Genomic DNA, 25,784 nt, shown 5'->3' on the forward strand with positions numbered 1-25,784 from the left:
AACAAATAAATGATTCAGTGAGATTTTATTGAACCATAAAACTATCACCCCTGTGTAAACAGCAATCTATATGAGAGTAGCTGGAATTATTGATTTCTAAGAAATAGAAAGTTATTCAATTCTTCCATCCATGAAAAGCCTCTGAAAAATCCCAGAATTTGTGTAAAAAAAATGGTGTTTGTAAGTGCATTTTCCTAGGCAGAGATTCCAAAGCTTTCATCCATCTCTCCAATGGGGGTCCTGTGATCCTGAAAAGATTAAAAAAAAATACCAACCTAATAAATCCTCTCTATTATATCCCTTATGTCATATTAATGACCAGCCAAATGATACTGGTCTACTTATGAAAGTCTTAACCTACAGAGCTATATACTAGTCTGCAGATATATAACATACCTCCTATGACAAGAAACTCACCACCATGAGGCAGTCCAAACTACTTTCATATTTTGCAACTTAGCTTCTGATTGACCACAGCTCCACCCTCCAGAGTCACACAGAACATATCCAGCCCCTATGCCACTTGATGGCCCTTCATTTATTTTTACTTAGACAGCTGTCATGACCCTTCCGATCTCCTCGTATGCAGCCTGTAAATCCCCAGTTCTTTCAAAGTGGAGCTCTCAGTGCACTCAGGACTCTGCCCAACCCAACGTGGTGGGCCCTCCCAGAGCCAAGTGCAACTCTCACATCCTCGTTCTGTGAACCAGACTAACAGATCATCACCTGAGGGCAGTTGGTTCTCCGCAAAACGCCTATAATTTTTTCTTTATCTGTTCTACAGTTTCACCGTGACCCTCCAATTCTGTGCATGCAGTTCGTTTGAGGATCCTGTTGCAATTATCCCTGTCAAATGTCCACCTTGTAAATGTAACTGTTTCTATTGGTTGAGGTTCCGATGGATTCTTAAGTTCTATCATTCCGACTTTTAGCTTCTCTCTCTCTCACACAGCTTCTCTCTCTCTCACTTTAGTTCAGACAGGTTTCCATATAGGTTAATGCCTTTTAATATGCAACTTTGGCTACACAGTCTTTCTATGTTTATCTTATGTTATAATGCCCAGAGTTTTTAGCTGCTAGAAACAGAAGTGTTAGTCCCCTTATGAAAGACAACCTACAGAGCTATATACTAGTCTGCAGATACCTCTGAGCCCACACAGTGGGAGGTGGGGTGCAGGGGCTGGCTTTCGCTGCCACGCCCTGCGAGAGAGGCAGCCTCCTCCAGACTGACTTCCATGCATACCTGGGATCGCTTCCTGTGGCCATTGCTTCCACTACGCAGGAGAACCAGAATAGACCCCGTCTGCGGCCCCCTCCCTCCAGCTGGCCGCACAGGCACACCTCAGCCCTGTTCCAGTCACAGATCACTCTTGAAAAGATGAGGAATGGAGCTGGACATCACTCCGACTGTACTCCTCAGAGCCAAAAATATCTTCCAGTGGGGACTGCCGGAACTGAATCTCCCCACTCCCATTCCTCCTCGCTCTCTGGCCGTTTATTTCCCACTGATACTTGCTGAGGCTCCGATGACCACGCGAGCATTTTCTATTAAACCACTGACGTAGCATGCTTTCTTTCTCGGTCTTTGTTCTCCTGGGCCTCTTTTGCATCGGATAGTGCTCACCCGTCTTCCAAGTATCAATATATTGCAAATATATAGTTATTTGCAATCTGCATGTACCTCCTCATGTTACTTCATTTCACCTCCACAATAGCCCTGTAAGACAGCCAGGACAACAGTACCGTCCCTGTTTCACATATGAAGAAACCGAGACATAAAGCAGATGTGCCCACATGGACATGATGCTAGGTGCCAAAACAAATACTGGAAAAATCTGCCTTCTCAGGCAGGGTTCATTCCATACCAAGCCATCTTGGCTTCCAAGATACTATAATGAATAGTTACCATCTGATTGCCAGTTACTCTACCTGATGTAGTCTTGTAGACGTAGACTTACTACAGAATCTGAGGCTCAGAGAGATTAAATAACTTGCCCAATGCCACTCAGTTAGTAAGAGATTAGGAGGTCTTGCTCTGTTGTTGGCCCCCTGTTCTTCCCATACTACAGAATCTTTCAAAAACCTAATTTATTCTATGGCTGCTCTTTTAACTTTCTAAATATATACCAACATAATTATATTGTCATTTCCAAAATCTATTCCTTTATCTACCATGCCAAATGGAGATTTCCACTCACATGGCTTCCCACCATTTCAAGCCTCATATGACTAAAAATGAATTGGTTATCCTCACCTCTCTCACCAGGACCCCCTCCCATCTCTGTAGTACCAGCATTTGCCCAGCCACAGCACACAGAACGTTAGAGCTGATTCATTCCTCTCCTCATCCCCCATGTACCGTCAGCCACCAAGTTCTACTGGATGTTCTTGTGAAGCCACTCATTTTTCTGCCTCTTCCTTCCCACTGTTACTTATTCAAGGCCCTGAAACTGATGCTATTGGGTCAGCTGTCTTTCAGCAAAATGTGCAGTTTTCAAGATTCCCGCCCCCACTGAGTTCATCTTCTAAGCACTGTTTCACCAATCTTCCTTAACACAGCTTTATATTACTTCCTCCACATATACAACTTCAAAGTGCCCATAATCCATAAACAAGGAGTCTAGAAGTCTCATATGCAGCTTTCAAACTCTCCTCCCCCTGAACGTGCCTCCCCTTATCCGTCTGGGCAGATTAAACCTTACTGCTATTGTTATTGCTAAATTGCCTTTCTGCTCACTTCTGCTTATCCCTCGTTTATCCACCCTTTAGGTGTAAGTCACACTTCACCTCCTCCAAGAGACCAAGTATTCTGGAACCCATAAAATCATAAAATTCCTGCAGCACTTACAGCTTGCACCATCTATCCAAGCACCAGTCTGTTTTCTGACTCCAGTAGTTTATTTTTGCTTTATATGACAGTAAGCTCGAGAAAAAATGGAGGAAAGGGGGTATAGCTCATGCTCTTCTATTCCCCACGACTCCTAGCAAAAATGCCGCGCATAAGGAGGAGGTTCAATAAATCGCTGCATCTTAGGTATGTTTCCCTGGATTGAGGTCTGTGAGTCACCTTATGGGATCTTGAAGCAGGTAGGCTATAGACCACATTTTGAGAAGTCTTGATTTTTCATGATCAGTTGAAAAAGTCATGCCAAAGGTAGATAAGACATTGGTGTTTATTCTCTTTTTTTTTATTAAATCTTTATTGTTCAGATTATTACATTTGTTCCTCTTTTTTTCCCCCTATAACTCCCCTCCTCCCAGTTCCCACCCCACCCTCCGCCTTCACTCCCCACCCACTGTTCTCATCCATAGGTGCACGATTTTTGTCCAGTCTCTTCCCGCATCTCCCACACCCCTTTCCCCCCTAAGAATAGTCAGTCCATTCCCTTTCTATGTCCCTGATTCTATTATAATCAACAGTTCATTCTGTTCATCAGATTATTTATTCACTTGATTCTTAGATTCACTTGTTGATAGATGCATATTTGTTGCTCATAATTTGTATCTTTACCTTTTTCTTCTTCTTCCTCTTAAAGGATACCTTTCAGCATTTCATATAATACTGGTTTGGTGGTGATGAACTCCTTTAGCTTTTCCTTATCTGTGAAGCTCTTTATCTGACCTTCAATTCTGAATGATAGCTTTGCTGGATAAAGTAATCTTGGTTGTAGGTTCTTGGTATTCATCACTTTGAATATTTCTTGCCACTCCCTTCTGGCCTGCAAAGTTTCTGTTGAGAAATCAGCTGACAGTCGTATGAGTATTCCCTTGTAGGTAAATGAGTTTCTTTCTCTTGCTGCTTTTAAGATTCTCTTTTTGTCTTTTGCTCTTGGCATTTTAATTATGATGTGTCTTGGTGTGGTCCTCTTTGGATTCCTTTTGTTTGGAGTTCTCTGCGCTTCCTGGACTTGTAAGTCTATTTCTTTCACCAGGTAGGGGAAGTTTTCTGTCATTATTTCTTCAAATAGGTTTTCAATATCTTGCTCTCTCTCATCTTCTGGCACCCCTATAATTCTGATGTTGGTACGCTTGAAGCTGTCACAGAGGCTCCTTACACTACCTTCGTATTTTTGGATTCTTTTTCATTTTGCTTTTCCGGTTGGGTGTTTTTTGCTTCTTCGCATTTCAAATCTTTGACTTGATTCTTGTGCTCCTATGGTCTGCTGTTGGGAGTCTGTATAGTATTCTTTATTTCAGTCAGTGTATGCTTAATTTCTAGTTGGTTCTTTATCACAACATCGAGGGTCTCATTAGATTTCTTGTAGATCTCATTAAGTTTATCGGCAGTTTCTAGAAAATTATTGAAAGACCTTAAAAGTGTGGTTCTGAACTCTATATCCTCCATTGACAATTTTGTCCTGTTTCTTTGTCTCCACATTTTTTATGCTTTCTTGGTGCACCCCCTAGTGGTCTTTGTGCACAGTCTTGTTGTAGTTAAGCCTTGATTGTTGTCGGTATTACTGGGGGGGATTTGACCTCCAGGCCAACTGGCTGTGAGAATCAGCTGTGTCTGCAGTGGGAAAACTTCTGTCCTCTGGGGAGGTGCTAATCTAGCCTTTGCCTGAGGCTATCCGGCAAATGGCTCTGTGCAGGGCTTGGGCGGGGCGGGTCACACGGGATCAAACAGGGCGGGCGGAGGGAGCAGTTATGGCTGCTTTCAGTCCCGTCCCCAGAGGCTCTGCCTCTCAGAGTCCCAGCAACCGCTGCAAACCTCAGAGAGAAAGCTGCCCTTGAGTTCCAACCGATGCCAGACAGTCCTGCTTCTCCCCTTTGAGTCTGGGTCCCTAGAGACTCACCCAGAACTGGAACTCAGAGCCTGAGACTCCCCCCCGATTGAAAACAACAACCGCGCCCTCAGCGGCCAGCCCACTCCGTGCGCATCTCCGCACCTTTGTGTTTTCCGCACTGCGCCTCCTCTGAATCTCGGTATGCTGTTCTCTTTCCTTCTAGTTGAAGAATTTCCCCTCAGCCAGCCTTCCTGTGGTTCTGGGTGATGTCCGTTCCGTCTTTTAGTTGTATTTTTGAAGTGGTTGTGCGAGGCAGCAATCTCCGGTGTTTACCTATGCCACCATCTTGGTTCTCGTTTTCGGTGTTTATTCTTATGCTCATCAATAGATCAGCAATAACTTGAATACACACAATTTTCTGTTACCTAAGAGTTGCTGTTGTTGTTTTTTTTTTTTAAAAAAAAGAAGATTTGCTATGCATAAAACAGATTCCAGGTATTTTGAAGGACATGAGATACTCAATAATTCCTCACATTCAAGAAGTAAAAAGTTGATGTATAACTGGTTTTATGTAGTAGATGAATTTGAAAATCAATATTTAGATTGGATGCGAAAGCTAGAATGCAGAACTCTTCCAGTTAAAATGTAATTCATTAGGCAAACCAGCAAATATTTTATAATGAATAATCTGACATAAATATACAGATAGTAAGGCAGAGAAGTAAACAGAGATTCAAATGATGCTTTTAGCTTTACAGAATTGTTTAATGAATTTCCAAAACATTTTAGAATATGTTGAATATTTATGGAATTAAGTACAGTAGAAAAAAATGAAAATGAAAGTTGAGGAAACAGAATAAAAGAGATGCTTGCAGATATGTTTCACATTTAGGTTAATAACCCACAATGGATAAAATTGTGCAGTTCTGAAGAAACAAATAGGTTACATTATGGAGTTTTTTCAACAATGGAGAACTAGAGAAGAATTTAAAGAAGGCCATGATTTTGTAGAGTGCATTTAAGGTAGTCAACTTGAAGTTAACTGTGGTTTTTACGATGTACACTATTTCTTTTTAAAAAATATATATTTTATTGATATTTTTACAGAGAGGAAAGGAGAGGAATAGTTAGAAACATTGATTAGCTGCCTCCTGCACACCCCCTCCTGGGGATGTGCCCGCAAACAAGGTACATGCCCTTGACCAGAATCGAACCTGGGACCCTTCAGTCCGCAGGCTGACGCTCTATCCACTGAGCCAAACTGGTTAGGGCGATGTACACTATTTCTGATTTCATTAGTGTGCTGATCACTTTTGAGAAATATGCCTGTGGTAACAACCACACTGTAAAGTTAGGGTATTGTTTTATTTTAGGAAGATATAAAGATCTTGGTGTAACTAACAACTTTCTCTCTAAATTTCCCCTAATAAACAGCAACTTTGCTTTTACTTGAAAATCAGTAACTGAAAGACCTATTACTTTTCTGGGCAGTCCTAATTATTACAACTTTCTCCTTCGTTACACAGAAATCTGCTCCTGATTCACCCTCCAGTCCCAACTCTGCCCTGCAAAATCACCCGGGGCAAGTCTTTCTTTGCTTCATAGGAGTTCTACTCCGTAGTATGTGAACTTAACTTTCAGGTCTCCTTGAATTCTTCTTTTCTTCTGGCTAAAAATTCTTAATTTCTTCAGCCATTTCTCAAGTGGCGTTTTCTCTAGAAGCCTCAACAATCTAGTCACGCTGCCCTCACTATTTTTTAGCTCACGAACATCTCACGAAGTATGGCTCACATCATTTAGTGCAAGACTCTGATGTTGACCTGCCTAGAACAGAATCTAGGAAAACTACCTCATCTAATGTGCACCCAAGACTTTCTATTAACACTACCAAAAATTGCATAAGCTATTTTAGTAATTGCACCATAGCACTAGCTCATATTTAGTTAATGACAACCCTCAACTTTCCCATCCCCCACAATAAACTATTTTAAGTAGTGTCTCCCATGTTCTGTACATATTAAATAGAGACTGTAGGACCTATAGTTGGGACTTTACATTTACAATTTTACAGGCAACTATTTGTCCGTCCCCTCTAAAAACCCCTAGCTTTTAAGCCCAGGCAGCCCTGTCCTTTCCTAAAGATATCAGCAGCGGGTTCACTGTCACTCTCCAATCTCTGCCATGGTTCTTTGTCATATCAGTAATCATAGAGGCGATTATTTCACTCCTGGCCTTGACGTTTTTCTGGACTCCACTCCTCCAATGATCTTGTCCTCCACTCCATCTCAGTCTCCCTCTCCCCTCAATGACTGTATCCCCTTCTTAACCCGTCTCAAACACCCGTTCTTTCACTGCCCTCTCTACTTTACAGTGCCTTTTCCAAAGCTCCCTTAGTCAATCATTTATTTTAACTTTAAAAGAAAAGCACAACTAACTAATCCAGAGATCTTTGAGTAATATTCAGCCACAGCTATTTTTATGAAAATAATAGAATTAGATAGATAGATAGATAGATAGATAGATAGATAGATAGATAGATAGAGATATAGAATTTATCTCCCCCCCACACACACACCCAGCTATATTATCTGAGCAATCCGTGCTCGTTAGAGTATTACAATGCCCTTCTAGTCTAGCTTCCAGCAATGACTTGAGAATGAGGACAATAAAAAGTGACACAAAAGCAACTGTTTAAACCAAATACTAATATGAAACAGAAAGATGCACATGTTCTAGGAAACCACAACCTGTGTTTAGCACAGATTCTTACCCAAAGGAGGCATTCAATAAATGCTGACAAAATTGATTTGATAATAAAAACTTTCCATAATCTGTGCTATCCAGGAGGGACCGAATATTGAGCAAGATAACCCACAACTCCTCTACTTCTCCAAGCCCTCAGACTAAGACGTACATGGACAGCCTGGAAAAAAAAGAAGGGGGCAGGAAGGCCTACAGTACATTGGAGGAGCAATGAGCAGGATAAGTTTCCTGGAACAGTAAGTTCATGAAGAGGAAATTATGCTGAAAGCCTTGATAAAATTTATCTGTGCATTTTAGGATATGTGACTGTTTCTACATTTTAATTTAACCTAATTTCAGTCCCCTATATAAAAGGATATATAGTGTACTTACTGCCAGAAATGTTATTTATTATATCCAGAGGCTATATCCAGAGAAATAAAGTGCATTAGAAACTCTTTTATTCTTCTTATATGGTCTGTAATATATTCTAAAAGCAAATGAAGTGTTCCTTCCCATTTCAATAGAACTGATGTTTTCTCAAAAGATGAAAGAAGACAGAAGATTGAGATTATACCTTCTGAAAAGGATTACTGGGAATGACTCTGAATAAAAGTGTACACAGGTCTATCAAACACATCCACAAATGAAGACAGTCAATCCAACCTCCACACGAAGTTTAGATTATTGGTAATGTGTATTGTACAGTGTATTATATTAAATGATATAAACATAGATATATAATCATTCTGAAAGCTATTTAAATGATTATAGACTAAGAATAGTTTTTCTAATAGAGTATCACAGTCAGCATTTGAAAAATATAAATTTATGAGCACTGTGGTCCAAGTAGAAGATAATGAGGAAAAAAATCTCTTTTTTACCAATCATCTAAAAATTTAGGCCAAATTATCTATAACTCAATATTACTGAAACAAATCTTACTGGACTGATTTCTCTACACTATTCACTACTTTGTTCTTTATTTTTCCCTCCAAGCATGAAGCAGTCAATGAGTTAATTTCCAAATCAGCCAAGGAGTTAACTTCTTACCACTGCATTTTGATCAAATGGTCTATTTTAAATTCTCCCTTTAAACAAAGAACCATTCTTCTATCCTTGTGTTATTGTATGCTCCTCTTGAATAGTTTCCAGGAATAACAGATCATGAAAAAAAAAACCACAGTTGCTCTTAACATCCTTTGTATAAAGTTATTAGATGATGGCACTGATTCCTGATTAACAACTCCAACACGCTGTAGCCCACACGTGGTGTATTAAAAGTTCCCTTGGCAACAGACATCATTTTGCATGCCCATTATAAATTTTAAACATGAAAAATTAAAGAAAGTGTTACTTTTCATTAAGAATGTTGTACCACAAAAGGGACAGGAGCAATAAGACTCCCTAAAAATGGGAGTACTGATGGAAGTGTCATAGTGTGGCTTTAATGATGTTTAAACACATATTCATTTTAGGACACTACTGAAAAATATTTTTGGAAATGTTTCTTCAAGAACTTTAATAACCATTAATGTTTAAAAATAAATGATAGAATCTCTGTCCAGATGACATGATTGGTGGCGTTTTTCAGGAAAAAAAAAAAAAGTTTTAAAAACATCAATACCTGCCTTACATTGTATAATTCCACCTGAAAAAGAAACAAAATCTGTTTACAGTGCACCAGGACAAAATCTAATTTACTTCTTAGTTTGATTTGAGTCCCAAAGAGCACCATTCTCTTAAAAAGGTAAACAGTGTGTTTCATAGGCTTCCACTGGATTTTATGTCTGATAAAGTTAAAGATACACCTGCTGACTTCGCTTATAGCAACAGAACTGCCAAAATAACAGACAAGAAAGCTGGCCCAGATTCTATTTGTATTTTTCAAGAACTAGTTATTTACTTAGGCATCATTTTTGGCACCTGGGTCTCTTATAACAGTCCATGCAGTCTACCAAATAAGAAACGTACATGTTTAAAACATTAAACAATAGACAGTTCTATGAGAAATTCCTTCAGAAATAACAAACTAAAAAATTCTATATAAATATGTGCTATAAGATTTTATCTCTATAAAATAAGTGCTCCTGTTCTCTCCCGTCATTTTCCTCCCATCCAGACTTAACATCATGTTTGATTTTGTTAGTGTATTTGTTGACTAGGATAGGAAACCCCTATGACAGCTAACAAAGTCTAATATTTCTACAATAATAATGATGATGATGATGATGTTGAAAACTGCAAATGCCTGCTTTGAGACAGCGGGAGATGTTCTAAACATTGTATAAACAGCAACTCATTTTAGTGAATAGTATGTTACTGAACACTGGGCACGGGGCTTCCTTTCCCTAATTCACCCAGCCCTGGAGACACTAATGGGAGGTAGGCCATGTCTATAAAGAAATAATTTACTTTGATGATGGTGGATAAAGGTTCTGAACCATGAGCTACTCTCATCAGAGAATGGTAATGGTAACCCAACAAAATGGTACCTTTATTTGCCAATTATCTTTTGCCATCTTATTTTGCAATGATAAAGAGTTTTGTTTTCACTTTACTTAGGAGAAGTTGAAAGACAGGCTAGGCAGCCATCTTAGTCTTATCCTCTCCCCTGACCCCCCACCCCCACCCCCACCCCCAACCTCTCATATAATAATTAACATAGGACAAGTGGGTTTTTCAGATTTAAGTCTTCTTTTCTTTTGTTGGCTTCTAAGATGGTCGCTTTTTCTCTTCCCTTCAGAATGTTGCCATTTTATTCAATGCATTCCCCAAGCCTCCTTCTCTCAGCTCAGATCTTGTACTGGAGCAGAATTAAAGCTGCCTAAGGCCACGCCAGGCGACCAGTAAGAGGCGGTCGCTTAAGAAAGGGGTTCCCCTAAATCAGCTGCCAAGAGTGTGAAGGCGATTCCCCCCACCTTTCCCCTCGGCTGGGAGCTCCCACCACCCCAAGCCTGGGAAAGCTACATTTCCAAAACTACACACTCCCATTCCACCACCACAAAGCTTTCTCAGAGCACACAACACAGCACCCTCTTCCCCAGGCCCTAGGAAAACAGCGCTCCCAGGCCCGGCGATCCTCCCCAAATGTGTCTCCCGCAGCCCTGGGCCAGGATGTCCCAGGCCCCCTGGTCCCCTCTGGGCACCCAGGCGCTCTGGTTCGGAAGCGGGGGAGTCAAGCCATGGAAGGCTGAACCCAGGGCGATTTTCAAAAGCCCGGGAGAGTCCAGACTGCTGGTAAGCTGAACCTCGCCCACTCACCACCCAAGTGGGGTCACACCACAGCCAGGCCGGCCACTTGAAGGGGTTGCAAGTTTCAGTGCTCCCTGCAAGAGTCAGGGTTCCCTGATCCGGGCAGCTGGACCGAAAGGCAACCCCCAGCCCTCTGGCAACGCTGTTCCTCCTGAATTAGACATACACACCCTGGGATTTCTGTTTCCTGCGCAGAGAGAGGGAGAAATGAAGGATGGGAGGGGCGACCGGGAGGGAGTAGGGTGTGGCAATTGGTGGAGGGAACGGGTAAGGGCCGGTTAAAGTCACCTCCCTGCCCGGGACAGAGCCGGGGGAGGGGCAGCGGGTCTGCCTGCCGCTTTGTTGTCATCGTCCCAGTCGCTGGCGCGCACGCTGCAAACACGCCCCCAAAATCAGGGCCACGGGCCAAGAGGCCCCCTAAGAGCCCCAACCCCTTGGCCGAAGGAGGAAACTTGTACACAGGCACTCCAGCACCAGGTGCTGCGGTTTGCCTCTGAGGGCCATTTTAACAGCCAGAATAATGATGATCATTAAATAAGAGAATCAATAGTATTTTGTTGTCTTCCAAGTCTTTGGAAAAATGAAATTCAGGTTTTCGACGGATCCGCTAACATTAACAGCCCCCTGAGACGCAGCGGGGTGGGTGGGTGGGTGGGTGAGGGAGACTGGTGCTCAAGGTGGGGAGCGCGAGGAAGGTGCAGAGGCGCTGCGGGGAGGGGGCAGGCTGGGGGTCCGGTCCCCACGCCATTTGCGGGGATGCGGCGCCCGCCCGCCTTACCTGTGGATGCAGTTTCCATGGCAACGGGAGACCGGGCGGGGTTCGAGCCCAGTTCTCCGGGCGCCGCTTCCCCGGCCCCGGCGCCCAGCCCCCGGCTGGACTCCCCCGCCTGCGGCGCCGGCCTCGCCCCTTTCGGCGTCACCGCTTCGTCCTCCCCTTCCTCCCGGTCCCCAAACCACTGGGACCCGCGGCCGGCCAGCGGCAGCAGCTCTTCTTGGGGATCCGGCGGCGCGGCCATGGCTGGCGGTCCCGGGCGCAGCGACGGCGGCTGGGGGATGGAGGTGCGGTGGCCGGACCGGCAGGCGCTCCCTGCTGCTGCCCGCGCCGGGACTCGGGGCTTGGGAGGCTGCGGTGTCCGCGCCGCCGCCGCCGCCGCTCCGGCCGAGCTGCTGCCGGCCGCGCTCCCCGCTTCAGCTCCTCCTCCTCCCCGCCCCCTCCTCCCAGCCCGCCGCCTGCGCTCCTCCTCCGACTCCGGGCAGCCGCCTCGCTACTCCCCAGCCTGTGGTTACGCAGGTGGAAATGGCTTGCTTTGGCCGCGTCTTCCTTGGCACACGGCAGCCCCGGGCCTGCTAACTGCAGGCCCCGCTTACGGACGTGCCAAATCTACTGGAATCTTAACGTCATTTGGGGAGGAATCAGAGGAGAGGACGCGCAGGTAGCAACAACCCCCGGCTGGAGCGGGGCTGATGAGGCTAGACGCCCTCCAAGTCACAAACTTCAGCCCGGATGGGTGTCCTGGGGGTTGAGGCAAAGAAAGGAAGCTGGAACCCTCAGGACCACAGTTGTGAGGGCGACCACTGTCAGCTGTGGAGGAGACAGGTCTGCGCGGGGAGGTGCAGGTGTTGGTGGTGGATGGAGATTAAATGCTGTGTCCTTAAATTGTCGTGGAGGACTGGAAAGCCTCCGGGGAAGCAAGCTTACCAGACCTCGTTCCTACCAGCCCTGAGGGCAAATGGGATGCCGTAGGTGGGACAAAAAGCAACTGTTTCCTTTCAGAAACACTGAGCCAAAGCCACACAAATTAGAAGCTGCCTGTGCGTATATTTATTTTGCTGTTTTATTTGTGAAGTTGGACATTCCAGGAGGCTTGCTTCTTTTTTCCCCTTTACAGCTCTCTCTGCCAAGGTGGAAATTTTTTGACAGAAAAACGGAAACTCAGAAGTGACTTGCCTTATATAGTGTTATTCCCATATGTAGATCCATCTTTTCAAACAAGACGTGCTTTTTTTTTTTCTTCCTAAGTTGTCTATAAAATAATGTAATTGGAAAAAAAATAAGGTTCAACCCCACGCAGAGGGTGGATGAATAGGCTCTGCTCCTCCTTAGAACTGGTGGGGCGTAAGCTGACGTTCTGAGAGGCTGGAGGGCTGCTAAGCCACCCGAGGCATATTGAAGATTTCATACCTGTCGATTCTTGTATTCAACTTCAGCGCCATTCAGATATTCCTCAAAAAAGGCTGAAACTTAAAAGCCTAAATTTTGCTCAGTCTTTGCTAGTCCATTAATGTTCAAAAAACATTGTGTCAATAAATTAGAGAACATGTATTCACTCATAGACAATAAATATGGCCTACTAGTGCCAGATGTCCCGGAGAATCTAATGATCACCAAATTTCACATTACTTATATCTTCAAAATTATGATGGACATGTTTATTATCTTGATTGTGGTGATAGCCTCACAGGTATATATACATATGTCAAAATGTATCAAGTTCACTATAAGTATGTGCTTATACATATATATACATTACATATATATAAATTTTACCTCAACAAAGCTATAAAAAAAGTATTCCCTCCAACAACAATCATCAAAAAATTCTTGATTATCATGAATCATTGTGATTTTTTAAATCTTCCTATAGGAAAATGAGCCTATTTTAAGAAACCTTTAAGATGAAAAACTATTCCACTGACATCTTTCCATGGAGCTTAGTCCTGTCATGTGATCAGGGGGCACTTGTGAGACTTCTCAGATCTATTTTTAGAATGCCCTAAAGTGTTAGAAATACCAGATGGAAATTTCTCATAGTTTCATTATTAATAACATGCCAAGAACCCAGAAAACTCTAATGATGTAACACAGCGGTTCTCAACCTGTGGGTCGCGACCCCTGAAAATACATCCTGCATATCAGATATTTACATTACGATTCATAATAGTAGCAAACATTTTAAGTGGTTATTGATAGGTTCTGAAACTTGGAAAATTGGTATGATAAGGCAGTTAGTTACATACAAAATAATATGGAGAATGCTATTTCGTTTCTCTGAGAAACATTAATGTAAGTCATCATTTAAGAACTGGAATAACTATGCAAGCCTCTTAGTTGAGAAAGAGTTTTGGGATATGCCTACGTTGATAAGGAGTGTTGGGATATGATAATATGTATTTTCCATATTTCATCAGATAATAATCAATACTCTAATTGAGAATGTGTGAAATAGCCAGTTAAATAAATCTAGATTTTACTTGTTAAAGGAAACTAACATTTTCCATTTTAAAAGAAAATTTCCATTTCCAATTTAATTTAAATTCCATTTTGATAAGGACTCCATTTTGCTCTGCTGAAAAAGGTGTGCACACTGTCTCAATTTTAGCAATTTTCATAGCTATCTTTACTTAGCGGATTCCACTTCCAGATGTATACAAATAATTATCCATCTGGGAGAAGAAATGTTCAGGCTTATGCTATGGTTTGAAATTACCAATGTTTATTTATAAGTGTTATTTATTTTACATTTGCACTCCTGTGAACTGACAAAGCTTAACTAATTTGAAAATGACTGGGCATAAGACACAGTCAACGATGGAATTCCAGGGCTTGCATAGTTACTCTAAGTCAGCGATTGTCAACTTTTTTCATCTCATGGCACACATAAACTAATCACTAAAATTCTGTGGCACACCAAAAAGTATATTTTTAGCCAATAGGTATAAATCTGATTCATTCACACAGGGCAGCTGTTGTTACTTTTTTTAATTGACAATCTAAAAGTTCAGTGCCCCTGACTAAATAGTCAAGTATTGCATTTTTAAAAATTCTTACGGCACACCAGTATGCCACAGGAGTGCTTAAGAATCGCTGCTCTAAGTTATGAATTGCTTTAAAATGTTTTTGAAACAAATAGGGTTGGCACTTGGGAAGGCTAGCAAGAAGAGTTGAGATGAAAGAACTGTCAGGTTTTCTCTTATCTACTGCTTTTTTGAAAAGAAGTTATGTTCATTGTTTCAAAAGAAGGAATCTGGTATGGTATATTTATTTAACATTAGCGTCTTAACTTAGACCAAACCTTATATCATGGGGCCACGGATGTGGGGACATGCAGGAAGAGCACCACAAGCAACAAACTTCAACCACGATGAAATCCTTCCTGGCCTCAATATTAAGGCTACCTAATAGCTCAGTGCCTCGGTTTCCTCAACTATAACCCGGATATTTTAATAGTCCCTTTGGCACTGGGTTTGGGAGCGTTCTAAGTGTATTGACAAATGTAAAGACTATTATTAAGATACTAGAGGCCCGATGCATGAAATTCGTGCAAGAGTAGGCCTTCCTTTCCCCGGCTGCCAACACCAGCTTCCCTCTGGCACCTGGGAAGGGCTCCCCTCGCAGCCCTGGCTTTGTCCGGAAGGACGTCCGGTCTAATTAGCATATTATGCTTTTATTATTATAGATAATAGCACATGCCAAATTATTTCCAGAAAATGGTTTATAATAGTAAAAGTTGTCTGGGTATTTATATTTGTGAAGATCGAAGAGTCAAGAGTAAACACTTTAGGCATTTAAAGCAAATTAGATCAGGAAGGATCCCCTTGTATTCAGTTACCATTGGTCTGTTCCTAGCAGTAGTTCCTATATTCTGAAAGACAAACCTTATTTATAGATAAACATACTTGAAAGGTTCTTCTAAGTAAGATAGTTGTTTGACTCAAGGTGCGACTTACTCTGAAGCAAGCAACAAATGAGGCATGCGGCCCGCCGGCCGTGAGTTTGACATGCTTGCTCTGAAGCCTCAAATTTCTCTGGTCATGGTGAGCGGGGTTGGTTCAGAGCTTAATTTGTCTATATGGATGCAGCTCATTTTGCAACATATTGTTCACTCTTCTACAGAGTATAGATGCTCTTGAATTTGATATGGAAAAGTTCTCCATTTCCTACTGCAGTGAAAGAATGTTTAAATTGAAACTAATTTATACAAGCTATAGGCCAGTGCACAAGATAGCTGTGTTTTCTCCAGGGGGCCACTATAGCACTCACAGATGTCACAACACATTTGGAACACACCAGACTCCTCCTGTCCCTGGGGAGTGGCTGCTGTCACTTTATCTGCCACCCGAGGAGAAAAGCCTCTAATGCCCTCTAGTAGGGGTTGGAAGAAGAGAATTGATTGCTTTTCATTGAACCCAGATTTGTTTTCTTAATTTGTACATTTGAGTAAAACTGCAAAGATTTTTTATTTCTTTCGGTAAGTATATGAATTAGGAGGTCTGTAACTTAAATTCTCTGTGCTTTGAATTCACAAAGATATTCTGATCTTGGGAAGCAAACCAAAATAGACATGATAGACATTGATTGCCTTTGAATAGTGCTTTGCAAGTTTACAAACAGATTTCATGTAATACACACACACACACACACACACACACACACACACACAATTTCCCAAATTTTGGTGAGATATGGTATTTCACAGTAATTCTAATTTTCTATTTAGTTGAAGATCAATGAATTAGGAATTTTTTCATGTGCTTCTTGGTAATTTGTATTTTTTAAATAACAGCTGTAACTGAGATATAATTTGCATACAATTTAAAGTATATAATTCAATGGTTTTAAGTAGAGGTCGTGTAACCATCATCACAATTTTAAAACATTTTCATCACTCCAAATGGAAGCCTCATACCCCTTGTCAGTCACTCTCCACTCTAACAACCCCAAATCCAGTCCCAGGCAATCACTAATCTATAAAAGAAATTTGCCTATTCGGGACACTTCATATGTATGGAGTCATACATTATGTGTCTTTTTTGTCTGGCTTCTTTCCCTTAGCATAATGTGTTCAAGGTTCATCCATGTCATAGAATTTATCAGCACTCTATGCTTTTCTATGTGTGAATAATACTCCATTGTATGGATATCACAATTTGTTTATCCATTTATCAGTTTATAGACATTTGGGTTGTTTCTACGTTTTGGCTATTATAAATAACTAGAGCCCTGGTGCACAAATTTGTGCACGGGTGGTGGCTGGGCTGGCCAGGGGGAGGAGGTGGTGGGAGGTTGGCCGGCCAGCCCCACCCCCGATCGGGGTAGGGGAGCTGATTGGGTCTGGGGCCAGCAGGGGGGTTAGGGTCACAGGAGGTTGGCTGGCTGGCCCCGCCCCCACAGTGCATGTCATAGCAACTGGTTGTTCCGGTCATTCCAGTTGTTCCAGTAGTTTAGGGTTTTTATATATAGATGCTGGTATAGGTGTTTGTGTGTAAGTTTATGTACATTTTTTCTTTCATCTTGGGTTTATACTTAGGATTAGAATTGCTGGCTTATATGGAAGCTCTGTGTTTAATTGTTTGAGGAATTGTCAGTCTGTTTCCCGAATTAACTGCCTCATTTAAAAAGCCCACCAGTAGTGTATAATGGTTTCAATTTCTCAACATCCTTGCCAACAGTTGTTGTTATGTGTGTGTGTTTTTTTATTACAGCCATGTTAGTGGGTGTGAAGTAATATCACATTGTGGTTTTGATTTGTGTTTCCCTGATAGCTAATGATGTTGGGCATCTTTTCATGTGCTATTGGCCTTGTGTGTGCGCGCGCGCACGTGTATCATCTTTGGAGAAAAGTCTATTGAGATCCTTTGCCCATTTTAAAATTTGGGCTATTGTTTTTTTTTATTTAGTTGTAAAAGTTCTTTATATATTCTGTATACAAGCTCTTTATTAGACACATGATTTGCAAAATTTCCCCCATTCTGTGGATTGTCTTTTCACTTACTTAATGGTGTCCTTTGCTAGCACAGAAAGGTCCAATTCATCTATTTTATCTTTTGGTACTTGCAGTGTTGGTGTTGTATCTAAAAAATTATTGCCTAATCCAAAATCAAAAGATTTACAGCTGTGCTTTCTCTTAAGAGTTTTATGTCTTATATATAGGTTTTTGGTCAATTTTGAGTTAATTTCTATATATTCTGTAGGTAATTTGTCTTTATTATTTTGTGAATTGCCTTTTGTGTCCAGTTCTATACTTTTCCAGTCAAATCTTCTTTCTCAAACATTTTTAAATGCTCTTTGCATTGTATTTTTGTTATTTATGCTTCACATTTTATTTTTCAGATATGATGAGTAACCAAGGTACTAAAAAAATCTTCAAAGACTTCTTTAAAATCACATGGCTAATGCAACTGTTACTAAAGCCTAAGTCTTCTGACTTTAAACCTCATGCTCTCCAACTTAAAAGTCCTAACACAGTGCAATCACATTTTCAGTTTGTATTCAGTATGTCATTAACAAGAGCCCAGCTCAGCAGAGCTCAACGTAAACTACAAAGGTAGTCAAGTTTAGTGCTCGTAGACTACACCCCAAGTATTCAGAATTTAAAGCAAAACCCCAGCTTCAAGACCAAGGACAGGAAAGGTACTGATACCCTGTGAAGTCAGAACCCTGGACAGCTCAGTAGGCGCTTCCCCAAAAAATAGTGTTTTCTTCCAACAGGACTGAAACCACTATTAGTAGCTGACTCATGTTTCTGGGGGTTATTCCAATTTAAAGGGCTCTGGCCTTATTCATATGACCCGAATGTCTCCTGGAGAAAAGTGTCATGTCATCTTCCAAGAATCTGTCATCTTTATGAAGTGGCAAGGCCTAATCTTCAGGTCTGACAAATATGTGAGGAAAATTCTAGTTCCCGGAGTCTTTGGGGGGCGATGTGTGTATGTCTGTGTGTAGGAGGTGGGGGTTTGGGGAGGAGTGGGGGGTGTTAGGCTTGTCTAAAGAGAAATTGTTTTCTTTCTCTCCTTTTTTGGATTTCTTTATCCATAAATCTGCCTTTCCATCAAATTTGGGGACTAGACAGGAACACCACTGTAAGTGGGGATCTGAAACAGTACTTGATAGAAGGTTAAGTCTACCTGAGAGTGCCAAGGAGAGCTGAGGGGAATACTTACATGAAAGGACTGAGAGCCAGGCCATACTTATAATTCCATGTGCACCACAATATGAGTTTGGACATTGGTGTCACAGGGCAGATAGAACCACACAAATTCTGTGGCTTGCATGCACTTATGAACTGTCCTGAGTCACTGGTCATCTATTCCATTGCAGACCTATTTGGTCTAAGGCCATGATCAATAAGGATAAGACTATCGTGACTGGGAAATAACCTAAGATAAAGTTGCAAACAAAAGTCCTTAGCATGAAGATAATCCAGGATACCTGCACAAAGTCAATAAAGAGAAAGAAACACTTTGGGTCCATTTCGTTTCCCTTGAAAAATAATCAATTAAAAAAATCCAACTTTGTCTCCTTGAAATGGGCATAACACCCTAGAACATCAGCCAAAGGATGCTTTCTGTTTTAATGGCAAGAGGCCAACTATCTTATGTATAGAAACAATTGCTCTGCAGAACGTCTAGATGATCCTCTGGGAAAAATGTTACTCTTCAACAGAATCATGGCTTCCTGTGCAGCTTAATTGTGAAGATGTTAGGAAGATCCTGTCAAATATGGTTTCTACTCTAGCCTGTCACTAGTATTGGAAGTTCAACATTTTGACTTTATAAATTTGGCAGGTCAGTACTTTTGTAAATGGCAGCATCTCCAAATAAATAACTCGGCATTCATAGAAGTATCATACCTCATAGTGAATTATCAGACAGCTTTACTAAGCTGAGCTTACATTCTGATAAGGGGAGAAGACTAGGGCCAGCACTCCACATTGGCCTGGGAGGACAGCCAACGGAATGCAATGATAGGCCCTTGACCTCAGAGGGAGATGCTTAACTTCCCCAAGGCTGACTACATTTCAGCAAACCATGAACAAGCTCAAGAATCTTGCAGCTTGTATTATAACAGAAGTGATCCCTAAGATTGTGAAAATATTTCTTTTCTTTGAGCTTTTTCATCTTTTCGGAATTCTCTAGGGAAAAAAAAGAAGTTATATAAAAAGTCTCTAAGGTCATCAGCATCTTTTATTTAGTTAGTTTTCGCACCTTTTAGATACTAATAAGTTTTACTTGTAAATTATACATGTAAGATTATCTTAAGCATCAAGGATCAATTCATAAAAGGAGCACTACAGGCTGCCAGTAAACGGGAGGAAGACAAGGATTATGCATTTGACTGCATCAAGAAAAGCTCATGTATACCTTTTAATGAGCAATGCCGCTCTAATGCCTAACTTCAAATTCTGCTACCTGAAAAACAAAACAAAAAGCACAAACAGCAGTGCTGGGCAGACCAGCTGGGCCCCCTGCCAGGAGCGCTGCTGTGAGAGAGCATTGTGAGGACTAATACGGGTTGACTAGGAGTTATTTTGATCCTGTAAAAATAAACTTCTTCCTCTTCACTGATTTACATGCACATTTTATGTAGCATATAGTAGATGCTTAATATATAACAGCTAAATAAATGAATGAAGTGTGAGGATTTTCACTAGAAGAAGACATTGAGGATCCTTTAAGCAAAGTCATCTCTTCTACACCAGCCCTGAGATATCAAGCCAGAGTCTCTACCAGGCTCCACCAGATCCTGTGATATCCTGGGTCCTGGCTTTGACCCATATTTTCTTTCTGGAGATAGAGTGGCTTAGACTTCAGCTTTCAATCCCTTCTTGTCCTGGTTTCTCCCTCAGATGTGTCTTCACCTCTGGTGACTTGGCCTCCTGTAGTGTCACTTCAGCCCCTTTTCACCTTGCAATTCTCCACCCACTTCCTGGATAAACCTGAGCCACTATCTCTCCTCCCCTTGGCGTCCTGCTCTCTACAGCTGACGTCACCCGTGGGATAGAGGCGTTTGTGCAGCTGTGGCACCTGCAGGCTCTGAAGTTAACCTCTTGCTCTTGTCAATCTCTGCCTACTATGCCCATTTAACCCCCAATATGCATAGAGGGGTACCACTTGGGAATACACAAGGCCATGTGGAAAGCCATAACATTCCTAAATATTGTAAAGCACAGATGCCTTGAAGTCTGAAATATTTCAGCACAGAGGCCTTGAAGTTTGGACACCTCATACACCACCTCTTCAGAGGGTTAGAGATTAGACTCTCCAGTGATGACAAACACAGTCTCCTGCTCAACTGTTATGGGGAATCCACAGCTTCACTGGGGTGAATTCTGAGGGATGCTTAGAGGTAGTGGTTGGGTATGGAAGCTTCAGTATCAAAGCAGAGCTATAACTTAGTCTTGGCCCGGATTGCTCATTTAATTTAGCTAACTCAGTTTGGAATGGAATGAAGCCACTCTAGATAATGAGTTTAAGGAAGTTCTAAATAGTCAGTCTATCTGGGCCATCTAAGTGGAAATAGCTGTGGTTCCCTCCAGATTATATGCCTAAAAATTGGAGCTGATTCAATGCCCCTTAAATACTAGCTCAGGTATTTGCATAATTATTCTCAAACTTGATGGCTTCCTTGGGGACCATCTCAAACTGATGGTTAGCTTAAGTCTGGGTGTACTTAAGCTAACCTGACTCCAGCTTTCTCTTGCACTTTGCATTTGGGCAGGGAGGCCACTATGCCATTTATAAGCCCCAAGTTGAGAGAGGGAGTGGGGGAAAAAATCAGTTCTTGTGTAATGAGGCCCCTCCCAAAGGATTAATTGCATCACAGAGCAACCCCAGCACCTGCATCTATCCCCCTACAGTTTTCCAACAAGTCTGACCAACCTAAGGAGTTTCAGGAACTATAAAATTGGGCTGATAACTAGGGACCACATCTATTTCTGCCTAATATTGCCCCCCATGTCACCATATTGAAAATATCCCATAAAGCTCCATGCTCATTGCATTCTATGTGGCATCCCCAGGAGCCGAACACTGCAGCAGCCCTCATTGCCCCACTGGAATAGAAACCATTGGCAGTCAATGTTGAGAATTAGCTACTCATGAGAACTATTCAGTATCACTAAAGGACTGTAACCCTGAGTGTATTATAAAAGCCACTTTTTACTACAGGTTTCACAATTTGTGGTCTGCCTCAGAGCTGACATTTTGTTCTCCTAGCAGGGCCTGTTATCTTCCTGGATTCTGTCCAGAAACCACCAGCCAAGAAAAGCATTCCTGAGATAAGCTAGAGGTATCAAAATTTCCAGTACACTTGTAGTAACACTGAAGCTACCCTCCTGGCTCTAGGAGCCCCAGTTGTGATGGGGTATGTTCACCCCTCCCAGAATACAATGATGCAAGTCCTCTGAGACTTTCTTCCAACCAGTCTGTTACAGTGCCCCAACTGAGGCAACCTATCTTTTGGTACATGTTGAATTGGAGTGCAATCATATTCTGGTTGACTGTCACACAACTCCAGGTACCTGGTCTATTCACTCATAAAATCCTGAACTGTTGCTAGCAATATGGGCTCTCTGCTGAGCTGAATCAATCCAAATATGAGACTGTAAAGGTCAATTCTCTGGAATTATCTCCCCTCATTACATTCAATGATGTGCATGATTGGGGCAGGCCACCAAGCTCCAACAGTCTCTAGTATTTTGGGGGTTTGTGGAATACTATGAGATAGATTGATAATATCCATATATTATTCCTTCCATATTTCTCCATTCTGACTGCCAAGCTTACCAAAATGCTTAAGGAAAATAAGCCAAGTGCCATAAAAGACCTAAAAGGCATTTGCAACCACAAAGATGATCCATCCTGCATCTATTCTAGTACACCCAGACTATTAGGGTCTTTCCTCCCCCTAGCATATGTTCTGAACACACCACAGAGGAATATTTTCTCAAAGTATGGGCTAGAGACCAGCTACATCAGAATCACGTGGCATTCTAGCTTAACATGCTTGTTCCCGGGCCCTACCCCAGATCTAATGAGCCAGATCCACTGGAATTAGGCTCAGTAATATGCAATTTAAATAAGCACCTTCAGTTATTCTTACATCTGCTAAAATTTGAAAATTATCAGTAGCAGCATCCTTCCTAACTCAGCCCTGACTTGGCATTTTTACAAACCTATTCCATAAGTTTACCATTCTCCATCCTTTGCCCCTTCCAACCACCCAGCCAAAGTTATATGCTATAGGAGAGGAAGTTCTTGATCACCACTAAAGCAACATAAAGTTTGAGGGCATTATTTGGAAGAGGGCCATGTTTTCAATAATAACAAAAACCAGCTATTGCAACAAAGAATACCACCAAATTGTCCAAAGATGAAGCCAAAGGTCTATTCTTTGGTTCTAAGTCCCTCCTGGTGCCAAGGTCAGAGTAGGCTAGGCCAAGTAGAGACAGCAATGAGCAGCTAGCCACAGGCAAGGTAGTCAGGTAGGTTAGGGAGAAGTATTTATAACAAAGAACCTAGAAAGACTGGTGGAGCTGGGAGTATTTAATACTAGAAGGTAGCTGGTTGGGTATTTGCAGCAAGGCGTAGTGTTAGAAAAGCTAAGACAAATGGGGTTAGGGAGATACAGAAGACAGGGCAAAAAGAGGGCATTGACAGCACCCAGCCGAAGAATTCAAGGAACAGGCTAATCTAGTAGAGGCCGTATTAACAGACACATCAAGACAATGTACGAAGACACATTCAAAGATAAATGAGTAAATCAAGGTTTAGAAGCTACATTAGATTTGTGGTTGGAGTGGGGGTAGAACTGGAGAAAAAATTGGAGATAAAAATAAAACAAGGACCTTAAATGGATAGATGATGATAATGTGTTGTGGCAGAGGAATACAATCACTTTTCTGAGCCTGCAGTATAAGTAAAAGACACAAAGAAAAGGAGAGAAAGAGGAAATAATTCTCCACACAAAGAACTGGTCAGCTCTTTAGCGAAGTAAGACTATCACCTCCGCTTAAATTTAGGCTATGGCCAGGTAGCTCAGTTGGTTAGAGCGTCATCCTGACATGCCAAGGTTTCGGGTTCCATCCTCTGGTCAGGGCACACACAAGCATAAACCAATGAATGCATAAATAAGTGGAACACACAAAACGATGTTCTCTCTCTTAAAAAAAAAATTTTTTTAATTCACTGTCCCTCTATTTTCTCCTTAGAGCTAAATGCAAATATAAATGCACCGGTAAGATGAGGAGGTTTTATTGTCTGAGAGTTAGTGCTTCTTTCAGTTCCATTCTGGCTGCCTTTTAAGAAAAGCTACTAATTATATATCAACAAATCATGGACAAAGATTATTTAACTTTCTTAGATAGACCCATCAGAAATAGCATTCTGTTGGTCTAATTAAAACTTTAACCAGGCCCATGTGGCTCAGTGGTTGGGTGTCAACCCATGAACCAGGAGAACAACGGTTCGATGTCTGGGTTTCAGGCTCCATCCCCAGCAGGGGGTGCGCAGGAGGGAGCTGATCAATGATTCTCTATCATCATTGATGTTTCTATCCCTTCCTCTCCCTTCCTCTCTCTAAAATCAACAAAAACATTTTAAAAAACTTTACTTCAGAACAATTCCTAACTTTAATTGAATAATATATATTCAGTGCCAGACAATAATAAGAGGCCCTCTGCTGATGACTTTAGAAGTGCCACATAATTATCTCTTCCACTGTCAAAGTAAACACTAAGTTGTGCTGCATTCATTCTTTGTGTGATGAATCAAATTCAAATGTGTGACATAGAATTTTCACAGATAATCTAATAAAATCATTAACTGGAAAGTATTCATTTGCATAAGGATCTAATGTTAACAGTAATAGAAAAATTAAATTAGCATTTGAAGTCTCCAGACTTTTGGTTCTCTGGAATTAAATTTAAAGGCATTCCAAAGCCAAATTGTAATCTGAAAGTCTCCAGAGTTCTCTAGCAATAAGCATAGAGCTTCTGAGGAAATAAACTTAACTATCAACTTAAAAGGTTTTAATTAACAAATTATTATGCAACTCAAGATTTTCTTATCTAGGTTTGTAAAGTCACCTCTATTTTGTTTAAACAATCCTCTTTAAATCAGGCAGTGACCATTAATTTGTTATATTCAGTGGAAATAGACCTTCCCAATTGTTTTCAGATTGGAGCTACCTTTACCCATAAATAAAGAGATTACATTTATATGTTTGTCCTTTGTCTAGGTAGGAGTACAAAGAAAGAGATGAATAAAATGAAGTTTTATTTCACTTATAATGTTTATTTTGTTTGCTTGATTTTTAGTGGTTTCAACTTCCATTGTTTCTTGAATAGACACATAAAACTATATCATAAACTTTAAAGTGAGAAAAGGAGATAACCGAAACTGATCACTCTTTTTGTATTCCTCCTATGGCTTTTAACTGTAATCGGCTTTTGCTCCAAATACTATCTGGAATATGTTAATGATATTCTTCCTTTAAGAATTACTCAGGACAAAGGCTTTAGTTTGGCAAATCACCAGTGGTTACAGAAACTCTAACTTAATTGTTGGCTGGTCAAATCCTTGAGCTTAACCTAGAAATAACATTCTTAAAGTTGTTTATATAATAGTAGAGGCTCAGTGGACTGGCCTGCGGGGATCCAGCCAAAACTGGCTCTTTGACATCCCCTGAGGGGTGCCCGATTGCGAGAGGGTGCAGGCCAGGCCGAGGGACCCAACCAGTGCACGATCAGGGCAGGGGAGGGACCCAAGGAGGGGTCCAGGGTGTGTCCAGCCCGTCTCACCCAGTCCCAGCCCTACAACAAGCTAACCTACCAGTTGGAGCATCTTCCCCCTGGTGGTCAGTGCATGTCATAGTGACTGGTCAAACAGTTGGAGGGACAATTAGCATATATATATATATATATAATCTGTGTTAGCTCTCTCCAAGTCTTGTACTGGGTAGGAAAGTCACAACAGATTTCTAATACTATACTATGACAATTACTATATTTTTATCCAAAAGACCTGCATCCCCTCCCAAAAGAAAAGCTTAATGCACATAATTCAACTACTTGATTTCTGAGCCAACTTTTTAATCTAAAAGGTTAGTTCTCTAAACTGTTATTATCTAGTCTTTATATGCTAAGGTAAAAATTTGTCCAGATAGGTCATCTTGTTCAACTAGATTTTCAGAGAAGATAATATTAAAAGTACAGTTATGTATCAAATTTCATTGGTATTTGTTTCAAGCCCATACAGAAACAAGTATTTTAATTAATTTGT

The 25,784-nt window shown here is 41.4% G+C and overlaps 1 protein-coding gene across 1 annotated transcript in view; it reads right to left on the reverse strand.

The window, feature by feature from the left end:
- Positions 1 to 11,927, reverse strand: part of RTN1 (reticulon 1) — a 184,885-nt gene extending 172,958 nt beyond the window's left edge. Inside the window, exon 1 of the mRNA XM_036309028.1 lies at positions 11,503 to 11,927. Within this exon, the coding sequence (XP_036164921.1) occupies positions 11,503 to 11,740 (238 nt within the window). The 5' untranslated portion in view covers positions 11,741 to 11,927. The remainder of the gene's footprint in view (positions 1 to 11,502) is intronic.
- Positions 11,928 to 25,784: the final 13,857 nt, after the last annotated feature.

Source organism: Myotis myotis, unplaced genomic scaffold (assembly GCF_014108235.1).
Source record: "Myotis myotis isolate mMyoMyo1 unplaced genomic scaffold, mMyoMyo1.p scaffold_m19_p_1, whole genome shotgun sequence".
NCBI lineage: Eukaryota > Metazoa > Chordata > Mammalia > Chiroptera > Vespertilionidae > Myotis > Myotis myotis.